The 15,140-nt window shown below is 37.6% G+C and overlaps 2 protein-coding genes across 2 annotated transcripts; both read right to left on the bottom strand.

Annotated features, from left to right (window-relative positions):
- Positions 1 to 67: 67 nt before the first annotated feature.
- Positions 68 to 5,106, bottom strand: LOC141816693 (glucan endo-1,3-beta-glucosidase 3-like). The gene is made up of 3 exons (XM_074704436.1): positions 3,858 to 5,106; positions 712 to 739; positions 68 to 587 (listed from the first exon to the last, which is right to left on the bottom strand). The coding sequence occupies exons 1-3, from the start codon at positions 5,071 to 5,073 to the stop codon at positions 440 to 442; spliced, it is 1,392 nt and encodes a 463-aa protein (XP_074560537.1). The 5' UTR covers positions 5,074 to 5,106; the 3' UTR covers positions 68 to 439.
- Positions 5,107 to 6,634: 1,528 nt separating this feature from the next.
- On the bottom strand, positions 6,635 to 14,036 carry LOC141816676 (T-complex protein 1 subunit eta-like). The gene is made up of 14 exons (XM_074704418.1): positions 13,887 to 14,036; positions 13,533 to 13,793; positions 13,028 to 13,153; positions 12,753 to 12,956; positions 11,409 to 11,578; positions 11,190 to 11,325; positions 10,996 to 11,112; positions 10,749 to 10,868; positions 10,440 to 10,538; positions 10,270 to 10,359; positions 8,367 to 8,448; positions 8,198 to 8,286; positions 8,037 to 8,111; positions 6,635 to 7,050 (listed from the first exon to the last, which is right to left on the bottom strand). Exons 1-14 carry the CDS (start codon positions 13,899 to 13,901, stop codon positions 6,946 to 6,948), a joined length of 1,689 nt encoding a protein of 562 aa, XP_074560519.1. The 5' UTR covers positions 13,902 to 14,036; the 3' UTR covers positions 6,635 to 6,945.
- Positions 14,037 to 15,140: the final 1,104 nt, after the last annotated feature.

The following is a 15,140-nucleotide window of genomic DNA, read 5'->3' as shown; positions in this document are numbered from 1 at the left end:
CTAGAGGAAGTAAAATAATGACTACAGACGTTAGATGATCTGATGAGGATCCAGGTTAATTCTATCTGTTGTATTTAAAAATTAGCTAGATAACGATTTCCATATCTGAACTTGGTTGTTTCCCAGCCGACCTCTTTCACTCGTGACATCATTCATATCTGTTCCTTGCCCTTTCTCTTCCAACACTTCCTGTCTGCCTCTTCCTGTACATCCTAAAAAACAATATCCTGAACTCGTCTTGCCTCTGCTGGCAGGGAAGAGCACAAATGCTAAGAAATTGACCGGGCTTTATACAAAAGAGTTGCATCGATACAATAAAACAATAGGACAAAGGGATCGAAAGGAAAAGCAACAATGGAAAATTTGGATGTGAAATGCAAAGAATTCCTTGTAATGGTTACTCCATCATCCATTCCCTGGCAATCAATCAAGAACTCAATTAGATCAATGAAAAAAGCAAACTCGACGCTAGGGCTCGGACGATATGAATGATGGCTTTGGCATGATAGGCATTGGACGTAGCCGAGGTTGAGTTGGAGGAAGGTGCCAGTGATGTGCCATTCAGAATTGTGCTGTTCCGCCCGCCGCTGCAAGGAACAAGTAGGAATTAACTATTTATATGCTTGATCTGTCGAGTTATTGCAGTATCATTGTGCTTTTAGCTACAGATTATTAAAAAAATTTGATATTTGTATTCACTAATACACGTACCTTCCAGAGAATAAACAAGAATCATGGCCTGCAAAAGGAAAAAAAAAGAAGCAGATGTTAGAAATGTAGCTGAAATGATGCCACAAAAGCAAGTGCTATGAAATAAACTTACAGTTTTAACTGCATTGCATCAGAAACTTTCACAAGGTAAAAAAAACACTCGTTTTAATTTTTAAGCAAAAGCTCCGCCTACCTTTCTCATTTTGCCCTTCTCCGTCCCGTGTATTAGCGGTGAATGGCAAAAGAGGGAACACAGGGCAAAATGGGAAAAAGAAAATAAATAGCATTATGCAAAACACTGTGGCCAACAAAATCAAAACTAGACTTGTAATAGTAAACTCAATATTTTTGTAAAAATATAAGAGGTGTTTAGTAAATCATAATAAATTGATATTCTTCTAAATTATTTAATATAATACACATTTTTCCATAAAAAATATCTATAAAACACCTTAGTCCAAACATTTAAAGGTGAAAATTTTATATATTGAGCCCGATTCAATTTAAAAATGGACACAACCAAACAATGTCACCTTTACAAAAGATCTTCAACAAAATGGCTTTGTTGTAATATTGAAGTTATACTTTATTAATTCTTCGTGTTATAGTAAAAAATTTCTTGTGGCAAAAAGATGATAACGTTCACCCCAATCGCCTTGCAATATCGGTCCCAAGGCGATTTGAAGGGAGGTAAATCATAATGACTGAACAACCTTTTTAAGTGGGAGGAATTTTATTCCCTAAAGAATTGCTCCCCGGAAGATTCGACCCATGCTCTCCTTTTATGACAATCTATCACCTGAGTATAAACTTAACTAAGTTTGAAAATTTCTTATTTTCAAGCACGATGGCCCAAAATCTATCAAACATGAGTTATATCAAAAATATTTTTCCAACAATTTTATTTTACAATTTCTTTTTTTTTTAAAAAAAAACACAACTACACCCTAAACCTACCATATATATTTTTTATTATTGAGATCTCATTTTCATGAAATGCCAAAAAATACCCTAAAATATTTCTTGAATATTATCTGGTGTTTAGCTAATTGCCCTAAACCTACCATATATATTTTTTATAATTGAGATCTCATTTTCATGAAATACCAAAAATTACCCTAAATATTTCTTGAATATTATCTAGTGACCAACCGATACACAAAACACTACTGGTGGCCTCAAAGCATCACTGGCGACCAAGACATTGAAAATTAATTAAATAAAAAATTGTCAAAAGGACTTAAAACTCTTAACTCCTCCAACTATTAAATCTAACCCCTTTAACCCAAAGGCGTGATTGATTTGATTAAAAATTGATATAAAAAATATAATATATTGTTAAACAATACTTTAACCATATATAATTCAATTTTGAATTAAAAATTATTAATTGATATCCATTCTTACTTATAGACACTTCATTGAACCTCAATAATGTCCAACAGTCATTTTATATATTTTCTTTTATATACAAAACCTTGTGATCTAAATAAATGTATTGTTTTCAATTATGGTCAAAGGTTTTAAGTACCCAACCATATTTTCACTTAAATATAGATTTGTGCTTATCTTGATCATCCATACCGAAGAGTATTATTCATCTAATAGAAAAATTGGATGCCTAGAACCCTAATCTCAAAAAAGTTCCAAACTAGTAAGGATTTGAAGTCTCATGGACTTTTAAACATTTCGAATCCAAGTTCTTTATAACCATTTTTTCTATGCAGTTTCTTCTATTCAAATTTTTATAGTAGTTCTTCTCTCTATTTTGCCACCATTTCATTATCTGGTATCTCAATTTTGGCAAATAATCAAAACTAATCATTTAGATCACAATAATCATTAATGACTCTCATTTGGTATCCCTGGCCAAAATATAATTTTGGGTTCAATATAAGATTAGAATCTAAACTAGATAGTCCAATAATGATCATTATCAAATATTATGATTTAATGTTTAGCTTTGAGTGCACAATTAATGATTTTAGACATCTAACTATGTTTTTGTGTACTAAATACATCATGAGGTAATCTAACCAATGTTATACATTTTTTTACTATTTGGTGTCAATTGTCACAATATAGTTTGTTAAAAGACTAGTTGCATGCTAAGTATCACCTACAAAATAGGCACACTCAACATCCTGCTCTAACTAAGAAAAAGTAGTGAGTGGAGGGAGAGCAACAAGAGTATGTCAATAAGGAAGATCTTAATCTCAATGATGCAAGATTAATCTAGCAACCCAAGGCCTCATAGGGAGTCCATATTAGGTCAATCCATCAAATGCGTATCCAAACAATTTATAATTTCTTTTTTAAATTGAGAAGTTCTTTAATTTTTTTGTTATTTCTTAATATTTATATTTTTTAATTAATTAAAAATAAGGCCAAGTCTAAACCCTGATTGTCTCGGACAAGATTGAAAATGAGCCCAAGCACACACTTATTGGCACCCCCATTGTTATGACTACTATTTTCACAATTTGGTAATAAGCCTTCTATCTTATTGTCAATTATTTATTCTTGAAATTTAGCTTTTCCAAGTTCTAGAAAAAATAAATGTGGGAACATGATAGAAACATAGTAAAAGAATATAGTGGATGAGTTGAGGTGTAATTGTCATGAGTCTAATCTAATCCAACATGTGTGGAAATCTCACCTCTCCTTACTTCATGTCCTCTTCAACATGCTCCCTTAAGTTTAACATTTTAGACGTCAAGAACTCTAATACCATGTTAAAAACCTAAAATAGAATTCAATCCAACACAAATGAGACTGATTGTTGAACTCAATCCACAGTGTTTGATAGGGTATCCCTTAAAATTTAAGCATTTATAATAATTTCATCTCCTCCTAATGGATTTATTTTATCCTCTTTCTTTCTATAGTTGCCCCTAAGCCCTAAAACCCTGTCACCTCTATCATTGAAGAATTAAGATTAGATCAAGATAAAATTATTCCTTGTCAAAATTATTCCAAGAAACAAGTATATCCTCAATTTGTCAATATCTAAAATTAAGGGAATTTAATCACTAAATTCTGAAAAACTAATATCTACATTTCAGGGTATTCGACAAATTAAAGAGCTAATTCATCAAGCAAATACGAAGGTAAATGGAGAATAGAAAAGATGTTGTGCAGCTTACTTGGATCTGTTGTGGTAATGGCAGCAACCCCACTGAAGTAGCAACTACCGGCCACCATCCCCATCCCATGGTAGTACTCATTAAATGCATAAGAAGCGTGCCCATCCACTGTATCAGGATCATAGCAGGGCTTCCCCTGGAGTAAGTCCGAGCAATCTACCTTTCCAGGCCCACACGCCCAGTCGAGCGCCGCCTGCAGCAGCTTCGTGTCCGCACCTTCCTTCGCCACGCAAAAAGTCTGATTCGTAGTATCGTTTGCCAGCAGCACCCCGGACCCCGCCAGATGCAGATTGTACGCCGGCACGCCAGTGGCGTCAAACAGCCCCCAGAACTTCTCCGATGTCGCCCCCGGCAGAAGATCCTCATCGTAGAGCTCGTAGATGTAGGTAGGCACCGAAATCCCCGGGTGTTTGGGCGTGCCAGTGCTGTTCAGCACATGGCGGATGAGGTTGCTGTTGAAGGTGTCGGCATTGTCGACGGTGGCGTCGGGCTCCGTGGTCGGGTCGCCCTTGTGCGGCCAACCAGACTCCATAACGACCACCGGTAGATTGGTCATGTTGAGGTAGGCCATGGCGAAGTAGGCGGCGTCAACCACCGCGTCGAACACATTGGTGTAATGTAGAAGAGTATTGGCGTCGACAGCCTCCTTGTTCGGCGGGAGCGGGCGGAAGAGTGCATAGTCCAATGGAATGATCCCATTGGACTGCAGGTAGTCGTAATAAGGGTAGACGTTGAGCATGAGGTAGGAGTCAGTGGACCGGAGGAACTTGAGCATGGGAACGATAACGGGGTCGAAGGTGCGGTTGAAGAATGCCTGAGATGGGGGGAAGGAGTCGAGGATGATGGAGGAAGAATGCGGAGTGGAGACCTTGATAACGCCGTCGAGATTGGCGGCGACGAGGGCAGAGTGGATATAGCGGAGTGCGGGGACAAGGAGGGGAGCAGCATTGGGGAGGGCGGTCAGAACCTCGGAGCCGACGGAGACAGCTGTGATATTGACGGCGGGGACGTGAGCGACGACGTTGCGCGCGACCCAGTTGGCGGCGGTTGCGTTCGACTGACCGACAGCTAGGAGCTGCTCGTTGGGGACAGAGACGACGACGCTGATGCCTGTATTGGCCAGGGCGGCCAGCATCGCCGGATCGGCGTCGTAGAGGCGGACGTGCCGGATCTGCTGCGACTTCAAAAGCGCCGCCACCATCGTCGGCGACGGCATGTTCGACACCGCCGTCCCGACGTTCACGCCGATGTACGCACCTGAGGGATAAAGTGCAGGTTAGTGGACAAAGCAAATCTCTGCTATATTACGCATGACGGAAAAAGTGGTAAGCACGGCCATGTCTGGATTGGACTCACGCGGCCCATAGGCCCGTCAAATATTTTTTAAAAATAAACTGTAAAAAATATATTAAAAATATTAGTAATATATTTATAATAAATGAAAATAGGAATTAAAAAATTTTTGAACTGAAAATAATATTTTATTTTTATGGTTAAGTTCCCAACAAAATGGCTATGACATAACATCCCATTTGGGCCGGGGCCGGGGCCTGGCCCAGGTACGGCCGTTAGCAGCTCTGCAAGCAGCAGGGACAGCTGAGGAGCTGCCAGTGGAGCCATGTGAAAGGAGAAACAAGGCGGTACAAGTCCTACGTGCCTATAAAAAAAATAATTTCTTTTAAAAAAAATAAGCTAAAAATTTTCAATAGTAGTGACAGGAAGAAGAAGCGGCAGCAAAAATTTTGATAAATATTTTAAGGAAATGGAAAAACGCACCGACGAATTATAAAAAACAAGAGGTACTGGCCGAGATTCTTGACGGGTCGCGTGATTATAGAACAAATACAAAGTAGAGAATAATAAGAAAAAAAACCTAGCAAACCAGACACTAATCCCCACCAAAAGTTGGTAAGCTCGAACCATATCATCTGAGAATGTGAAAGTATAAGAGGGGGACGATCGAGCAAATAGGAGAGTTGGAAAGTTCAACCTGAAGCCCAGAACACCCTAATCGAATAGAATGAAAGACCGACTCACCTTCGTCGGCGAGGACGGCTACGAGGGCGAGGAAGATGAGCAGAAGACGCAGTGTCAACGATTTCATCCCTTCTAAGCAACCGATCGTTCGTATCCGGCGGAGGAATCCGGTGGCAGGCGGGAGGAACGGATAGATCTGGAGGAGCAGAACGGAAGAGAGAAGTGGAGTGGTGCGAAGCGAAAAGGGCGTGCGAAGGCGACCAACGGCGGGGGAAGGGAATAATGGAACTGCGTGGCCTTTTATAGAAAGGCGAGGAGGGTGGGCCCGGATTCAGTGCTCTCTGATCGCGTGCCGTACGACGGAGCCGATCCTACGGCCAGCGATGCTCGATTGAATACTAAAGAAGGGAAAGGAAGAATCGACCGTCCAAATGTTTTAGGGGTGAGGTGGCAGCAACGGTCATATTTGGAGCAGTGTGAGGAGCACAGCTTTTGGCGGTGTCGTTTTCTCCTGTTTGTAACCTTTGTTGGCTCGCCGTACTACGAGCCTTAACATCTCTCTCCTCCCCGCACTGGTCCAGAGCCATCGATCATCGATCACGGATCACGAGGCGTTTGCACAAATCTCAAGGAAACCTGGAAAAATGTCCGGCTCGCAGAAGAAACAAACATACAATTCTTCGCTTACTGTGATTTTCTTCACCCGGCTGCACACCCCGGGGATTGGATAAGTAACGTGGGCTCCATTTATGACCGTTGTTATTAGGTACTTCTACAACACTCGTGCTTTGCATGCTCATAATAAGACGTTGAGAAAATTAAGCATGCAAGAAAACACTTCACTTGTTTAACCTCCATTGCTACCTCTAAATGCACATCCAATGTTTTGACACAAGATCAAAGCTCGTTCGCTAACAAACTCAAATAAATTCATTGATAACGATATCACAAATCACCACTACCAAGACAACAGAGGGGGGTTCAGATAAACAAAAATTCTCATGAATCGTTCAAATTTAATATATATTGTGGGGTGGAAAAGGATGGCTAGCTTTATCAAAACACGGGGTTTGATGAAGTTAAAACAAGTGGTGGAATATGACTCTGGAACTCACCGTCTCCTCATGCCTCTTCCGCCGCGGCCACGGAAAGCTGCTCCGCCGCGACCACGCCCAGCCATTGCACTTGCAGCAGCTTCACCTTGAGCACTCTCCGACTGATAATCGCAGGTGAAAGCAAACCAATAAGCATTAAGAAAAATAACAAGAGGACGAATCCACATTAGCATATAGTATCAATGCAAATTCATAGGCAGTGATAAATGTATCGCCGCGGGTTAAGCAGAGCATCAAATAGTTAGCATCAACCATCTATGTTAAACTTAAAAATCTATGGCAAAGGATGTTTAAAGCACGCGGATGCCTCTCCAGAGGTGTCTCTGATAACAACCTTGAAGATATCGTGGTGGTTACAGAAGTATATTTCATCTATTTATGTTCCACCAATATTTGGTTTATGACTAAATAATACATGTGTGCTGATGTTATTGTTAGATTAAATAGGACTAACATATCTTATATTTTGCTATGAAATACTGGAATAATATGGATATTACATGCTGACAGTGCTATTGGATGCTCTAAAAAGGACTGCCATATATTATAAATTGCTAGGCAATACTAGAGAATAATATGGATAATGCTCTAAAGATAAAGTGCAACTGTCATTAAATTATATAGATAGGCTATCACAAAAACCATGTAAGAGTGAACAGGGCAAAAAAATTGATGAGTGATGACATGATCTATGTTGGCAATACTAGAAAGTATAATCATTAGAGATCGACAAGTTGTTAGCTGACAAACCATTTAAAACAAAAACAAACGAGTAGATATTGTCGCTTGATACATTGTCACTGAGGAATATCTAACTGCAAGTTATTTCGCACACACAGAAGAACCATGAGACTTTTAGAATGGGGATACTATGAATAATGTCACATGTTGCAAAATCATATTTAAGATGGTAAGACCCAGCACCAAAAAAACGATAATAATAATTACAAGAGCTCAGGAACTCAATTAAGAAGTTTACTCCATCAGACCAACGCAGATGCTACAAACTAACTGTAGTAGGACCTCAAGTGAAACATGAAAGGGTTATTTTTTTAAAAAAATGTTTTTATGATAAATAAAATTGTACCTTGGGATTTTTAACTGTCTCATCCACACTTAAGATAAGACAACAAGCTTCTGTTGCAGCATTTATAGCATTGATCTGCAATTCATATCTTGAGTCAGTATAAACACTAATATCCACCAAATAACTTGGACACGAGCGGAAGTTTTAAAAATTAATATTACTTTCACAACTGCAGGCTCCCATACAAAGTTAGCCAAAGAATCTGCAATTCCACCAGTATTAATGTCCACACCATAATTTGCACCTTCCCCTGTTATAGTCATTTCAACAAATGTTACAGGGAAAGAAAAAAGGAAAATCAAATGCTCTCATTTACAGGAGGAAGCTAACCAGATGCATGTTTCTGTCTTAGTTTGTTCAGTACGTCTGTAGAATCAAATCCAGCATTGTCACAAAGTTGACGTGGAATGATCTGTAAATTTAAATAAATAAAATTCAAAATTGGTCATTAAAATGTAGCAAACCTACCAAATAGACAACACATTCATAAAAGATCCACTCTTTAAGATTGCTTAGGACACAATTATAGCCCTTTGAAAGATGAACATCAGATAAATAACCAATTTGTTTTTTATTATTCAAATCAAGAAGTAAAAACAACGATCATTCTCTTAAAATTTCCTAACGAGAACTCCTTCATAATACCTTAAATCCTACCACACTATCAAATATCATTCTAAGTATAATTTGGATTGTTAACACTATTAATGGAGGTAAAGATAAAGGAATGGAATATAGCCTCACATTGCAAAGTGGCCTTCTTAAGCATATTTAAATATCAAGAAGTTGCCCACCTATGTGCCATGACATTTTTTTATTTGGATTGGTCTCAGGCATTACCATGAAGTTGGGTTTCTCCCCTTTAGCGATGATAGACCTTAGAGGAAATGATAGAAGGCATGTCAAAGGTTGAGCCTCCACCCTTTGGTCTCACATTGCTGGGTGAGGCTTTTAAGCATGCCAGCATATCAAAGATCACCCAATTAAGTGCCTTCTTGAGCTTGAACACATATTATCACTTCATAAAGTTTCTTTCATAAGAACAATGACATTCCCACTATTTAGCATCCAGATTAATCAATGAATTATTCTCTTCGATTTTCAAATCCAAGACAAGAAATAAATAATTATTTCTTCAATTTGTAAATCCAAGACAAGAGAAGAAAATGTATTTACTGTGATGTGAATCCTGGTCACTTAAATGGTATTGGATTCGTTACAATTTTTTATAGTAAGTATCGAATTTGATTTGATTTGATTGACTTAAAAAGGTCTGATAGAGTCATTAGATGATTATTGTTGATGAGTTTAACAAAGAAAATCAAATAATTATATTGCTGTAATGAAGGATAGGTAAGAAAAAAAGAGTAACTAGCGTTAGAGCTACTAAGGGTGTAAAAAAATTTATTATTTTCTTCTATTCAAATCTAATCAGAATTAAGCGGAGATGCTGCACCTATTACACACAAGTTAACGTTAACGCTCTACCCCATTTCAAATGTTGCCAAATGATGGATTTAAATTGCAGGTTTCCATGGGTTCTTCTGTCAACTGATTATGTATAAGTGAATAATGTACATCTTTCATAAGCTTATTTCTTACACAAAAAGTCAAAATAAAGAAACTGAAACCACTGTTGCCATGGAGAAGCTAAACCTGTAAGATAGCATACTATTTTTGGTTGACCTATAAGAATGCTAAATTCACAATAGCAGGAACTACATCTGTTCCTCGTGTCTTCATGGTGGAAAAGTAACAAAGCAAACAGACATGCATTTTTATATCAAGAACACATGGTGAATACGTTCATGACAATCACATGGTACTAAAGTCTACGCTCTGTAGCTCCTATAGCAAAGAGGCATTTTGACAAATAAAATTTCAATAGCATTACCCATTACCTTTTTTAAAAAAATTGAGAAGAAAAGCACTACAGCCAAAAAAAGTGCAAAGGAAATGCAAAAGCAATCCTCACGCATCATTGTGATATTGTAAAAATATTCAACAGAAAGATAGAAAGCGTGATGTTCAAAACATAAAGGAAATAGATACCAAGATACAAATGTAAGCCTACATACCTTGTCTAATTGTTCAGAGTTCTAATAAAAGGATAAGAAATAATTCATATAAAATCAGAAATTAACAATTATTGAAAGCATGTGATAAATAGATAGAAGCACAAATACCATCAAGTATTTAAATGAATGGTAAATAAGTACACACAGTCATCTACCTCAAGAGCTTTGGCAAATGAATTAATAAACAGCTGTGACTTCCCAGCTATTGTACGGGCATGCACCCTTAAATACCGGCTTAGTTCCATCTGCCAGTAATGGCAAAAAAAAAATTACAATATAGAACAAGCAAGAGAAGAAATAACAAAGGTTAATTATAGAAAATTACATCAATAGCACCACCACCAGGCACAATGGTAGAGTTCTTTAAAGCTCTCCTAACTATCATAATGGCATCATGAAGGCTCCTTTCTGCTTCTTCAATGAACTGAACAGGATACAATAAAATTTCACATTAGAATAACAACAACAATAATAAGTCATGACTCATGACTATTTTGGGTTGGATATAAGGATCTTAAACCACATTCATCATTGACTCTATGTAAGGCTACATGGATCTTATCAAGCCACTGAACCCTATAGACAGATTATTCCATTATAACTTTGTTAACACAAGCCTTTTTGAGCAACAAACCTGATCTGCACCACCTCTGAGAACAATGGTTGCAGTCTGACCAGAAGGACAACCATTAAAAATGTTAAACCGTTCATTTCCAACTTGTCGTTCTTCAAATACTTCACAGGACCCAAGTACCTTTTGACAGAAAGACAATGAGCAATATGAAATGATACTGAACAAAAATTTTTTATTCAACAATCAAATAGGCGGATAAGAATAAGCTAGGTACAACATATCAGAATGGAGTAAGCACGAGCTAAACCTCATCAATAACATTGTTCACAGAGGTCTGAACAGTTCCACCCGTTGCAGCAGCAACACGTTGTAAATCTTCCTCCGTGACACGACCAGCACAGAAAATATCCCGATCAGCAAAATACTGCACAGAGGTCAATTGTTATGCTCCAAAAACACAATTATATGAGTAGTATAGTAACTTACAACTGAATAAATTACCTGAGTCGCAAGATCACCAATTGCTAATCTAGATAGAACAATTTTTGCTCCACTTTTAACACACTTATCTAGCTTGTCATATATGATATTCCATTCAGCATCGACAATTGACTGATATTGTGAAGGGTCAGACAGCCTACATAAGAACCAGAAAGCATAATTACAATGCTTGTGTATGAATATGAAAATATAAGTGAAGTAACAGCAAGCCTAGTGGACCTGATTTCTGCATTTTCTTTCTCTGACTTCAACTCCAACTCAATGTTCAGTAAAAGAATCTTGGGATTTAAAAATTTCTTTGGCTGCTGCTCAAAACCAGCATAAGAGAATGTCTTTTTAAAAGCAACACCATTAACAAGAAATGAGTCTCTCATGTTGCCTCCAGGGATCTACAGAGTAAGTAACTGAAATTTTAGATGCTGAAATTCCTCCAGAAAGCTAGATAATCTCTCTAGTATAACTCAGACTGAAAAAGGTCCATCTAAAAAAGTTAAACTGGTTTAGAGTAGTATGATATATAGTGTTTTACAAGGCATTATGAGCAACAAGATAGTACCAGCCCCAGGAACAAAGGGCAGTCACACATCTAAGAACAGTGAGGCTCCTGGTCAATAACATCAAGAATAATGTTGTATGTGCAAGACAAATTAAACTGGTATTGCCTAACTAGGTATATTCACTGTTATGCCCAGCACCATATCACCTAGGTCCATCTAGTAAAAATACATGATATATAGTCTAGAAGCAAAAGTACCAGAACTAAAACTCACAGTTGAATACAGTTGAAAAATGACCAGGAAGGGCATTTAAAAGGATACTATTGAAAATCATAATTATATTAAGAAACGCAAGACTCATTACAGCTTGAAACTTTTTTTACTAGGATTAACCGGTCTAAACCGCTTGGCAATATATATCAGGCTTCCCAAAAATCAAAAAGAGACAGACAAGAAATACAGTAAGCCTTGATGATCTTGCCATCAAACTATGGAAGAATAACAGTACAAAATTTATACTCCATCATATCCCTCCATAAGACTGTTGGACGAACTAGAGGAGCAACCTAAACTAGGATATTTAGTCTCTAATGTCAAATAGCTGCAGGATTACAACAATATGATATACTCAGCAACTCAAAGGTCATAAAAAATGCTAGATAAGTCATAAAATCCAAAAGTGCAAATGAGATTTTATAAATTAAAAAAACATGGTTTAATATTGCTTAAGGTCACGCATAGGAATAATAAGCTGGTTTATTATGACCTTTAGCAACTGAAGTGAAAATACATGAGGTAAATAGCAATATGTTCCTTGTCAAGGGAGAATCAATTGTCACACTGAGAATGGATTGACTGAACAAAATTTTCAGTGTTATATTTCTTGGAACAGGGAAATAGTTTCTTCATTTTGAAAATGGTGAATACATATAGAGAATGTCACGTCACAAAAAGAGTAGTCAAGGAATATTGCTGAAGTGATTTTGATACCCACAATTAAGCATGAAAACTAAATACAAAATTCAAAACATGAACAAGTTGACAATTCTAAGAATGTGAGCATGACCTTCTTTATCCCGATCAAATTAAGCCTATCATCGATGCCAATTGCAAGGACAGCATCCACAACCATGTTTGCAAAAAACTCCTTCTCACCACCAATTAACTTTGAAGAAAGGGTTGTAGCTGCACATTTCGCCAACAAGGATTTCTTCTCTTCAAGACTTTTCCCCTCTATGCTCACAGCAAGATCTTTGATTTTGTTGATGGCCTAAAAAATATGACGTGCAATTTTTTAGCAATTGAGGTTTGCACCCAATCGCAAAAAAGGTTTATTCTTACCAACAATGATGCAGTCCGGTAACTTCGAATAAGATTTTGGGGATGAACTCCATCTTCAATGAAAGGTTTTGCCTCCTTCAGGAACTCACCAGCCAAAAGCACCACTGTTGTTGTTCCATCACCAACCTGAACCAGGAAATGCAGGATTTTTTAGACATTCAGACACAATAAAGCTGGTATCTAAATTGTGTGAATATATAGACTTCTTTCACAATACTCGAAATGGCATTGGAACATAGTGTTGTGGATATATAGTGTTTATTCTGTATGAAATGTACTTTCTCCCATAAGATATTTATAATAGGAGACTTATCACTATATAATGTATCTGACCCAATGGATCAAATCTCCAGATAGTTAAATTGTTCATCTGAGGGAACGACAATTCGAAGCCAATTGTTAACATTGAAGTCAAATAATCTAGCGTCCACCACAAGAATCTATCAAAGATAGCGCCTTTTCATGTGCTTACATTCCACAACCGATCCACGAGGAAGTTACTTACCTCAGAGTCCTGAGACTTGGCGATGTCAACCAGAATCTTGGCGGCAGGATGGACAATATCAAGAAGCTTCATAATGGTGGCGCCATCATTGGAGATGGTAGTGTTCCCCTTATCATCATGGATGAGCTTGTCCATTCCTCGTGGACCCAACGTCGTGCGAATCGAGTCGGCCACGGCCGTGCAAGCATTGATGTTGCTCACTACCTGCGCCTTCCCCTGCGAGGTGTCTGTTCCTTCCTTCAACAGTATGATCTGGGGTTGCTGCAAGCATCGCAACAAGGGATCCAAGGAGTTAGCCACTAAGCAACGAACAGAGGAAAACAGAAAACACGAAAGGAGGAAAGACGAAGTTACCAGCATCGCCGCCATCGGAGTCGCCCACGGACTGAGATCGGCGCCCACGGAGGAGGAGAGAGCGGAGGGACTGAGATCGGCGCTCACGGAGGAGGAGAGAGCGGAGGGACTGAGATCAACACGAGTTAGGGCTTCGAAGCGAAAGTGGAAGATTCGAGCGAGGGTTTAGATGCTGATTTAAAAATGAAAAGGTCTATTTATAGTGTGGTGAAGCCAGTTGAGTCCGAGTTAGAAGAGATCGGACCACTTGAAGTTGAATGCGTTTACTATTTTTTTATATAATAAAAAAAATATCAATCATCAAAATAAATTAAAATTTTTAAATAAATTGATAAATAATTTAATAAATGATAAAATTTTTAAACTCTCAAATTATAATATATCTAATATGATATTTAAATCCTTCTAAAAAATTCATCGTTATTTTTTTTGCAAGTATTTTACATAGCTAATGGACCAAACACAGGCCCAAGACATCTCGGCTCTAATTGTTAGCCGAACATAAGTCTAGAGGTTGGAGAATTTAAATATTCCTATTTTTTATTTAAAACTTTTCAAATTTAGAATTATCTTTAAAAAAAGTGATGGATTTATTTTTATCAAAGATATAAAAATGTGAACTTATAACTATTTATACATTGGAGAGACCATTTTATATTTTGTGTTAAGGTAATTTATAAAAATAAATTCAAGCATTCAAGAATGTTATTGCAAGTATATGTGAAGAGATTATTTTTTAAAAAAAGTTATATAACTACTTAACTAATGGATTTACTGTAATTGTCATGAAAATTTTCTAATTTCTCATATTATATAGTTATTGACAAATAGAAAGTTAAAGATATTTAACTCGGACTCGTCACCCATTGCCTTTCTCATCAATGGCATTGTCAAGCTCGTCAATGATTGTTGAACATGGATTTAAGATTCATCAAAGCTCACTATCAACTTTCACCTACAATTCATTATTCTTGTTGAAAGAGAACATGAGCTCTCCTCGCCATGGACAATCTTCCAACCTGATTCACCTAGCAAGTAAATCCGAAAGCAAACTAATTCCGGAGATGGACAGCCTTCCACCCTAATTCGCCCATCGAAAAAAATCCAAAAGCACACACAATAATGCACCGATAGCTAACCTCCACAATCTTTCTGTCACTGTAGAGTTGCCCATTCTCAGATTGGATAGTCGAACAATGACTTCACAACCTTTCCTTTAGTTGAGAACCTACTACCCATGTCTCAGCTAAGTAT

Source organism: Curcuma longa, unplaced genomic scaffold, assembly GCF_044706935.1.
Source record: "Curcuma longa cultivar G26 ecotype Majalengka, Jawa Barat unplaced genomic scaffold, ITB_CL_G26_1.1 contig_17752, whole genome shotgun sequence".
NCBI lineage: Eukaryota > Viridiplantae > Streptophyta > Magnoliopsida > Zingiberales > Zingiberaceae > Curcuma > Curcuma longa.
The sequence above is the reverse complement of the archived record's forward strand: the minus strand, read 5'-3'. Positions and strand labels throughout refer to the sequence as shown.

Coding starts and splice junctions, on each gene's coding strand:
- LOC141816676 (XM_074704418.1), bottom strand. Junction 10,869..10,995: donor TGAACAATGTTATTGATGAG/GTTTAGCTCGTG, acceptor TTCTGTCAAAAG/GTACTTGGGTCCTGTGAAGT. Junction 7,051..8,036: donor AGACAGTTAAAAATCCCAAG/GTACAATTTTAT, acceptor TGCGATTATCAG/TCGGAGAGTGCTCAAGGTGA.
- LOC141816693 (XM_074704436.1), bottom strand. CDS start 5,073: ATGCCGTCGCCGACGATGGTGGCGGCGCTTTTGAAGTCGCAGCAGATC. Junction 740..3,857: donor CATTACCACAACAGATCCAA/GTAAGCTGCACA, acceptor TTCCTTTTGCAG/GCCATGATTCTTGTTTATTC. Junction 588..711: donor TCTTGTTTATTCTCTGGAAG/GTACGTGTATTA, acceptor TGTTCCTTGCAG/CGGCGGGCGGAACAGCACAA.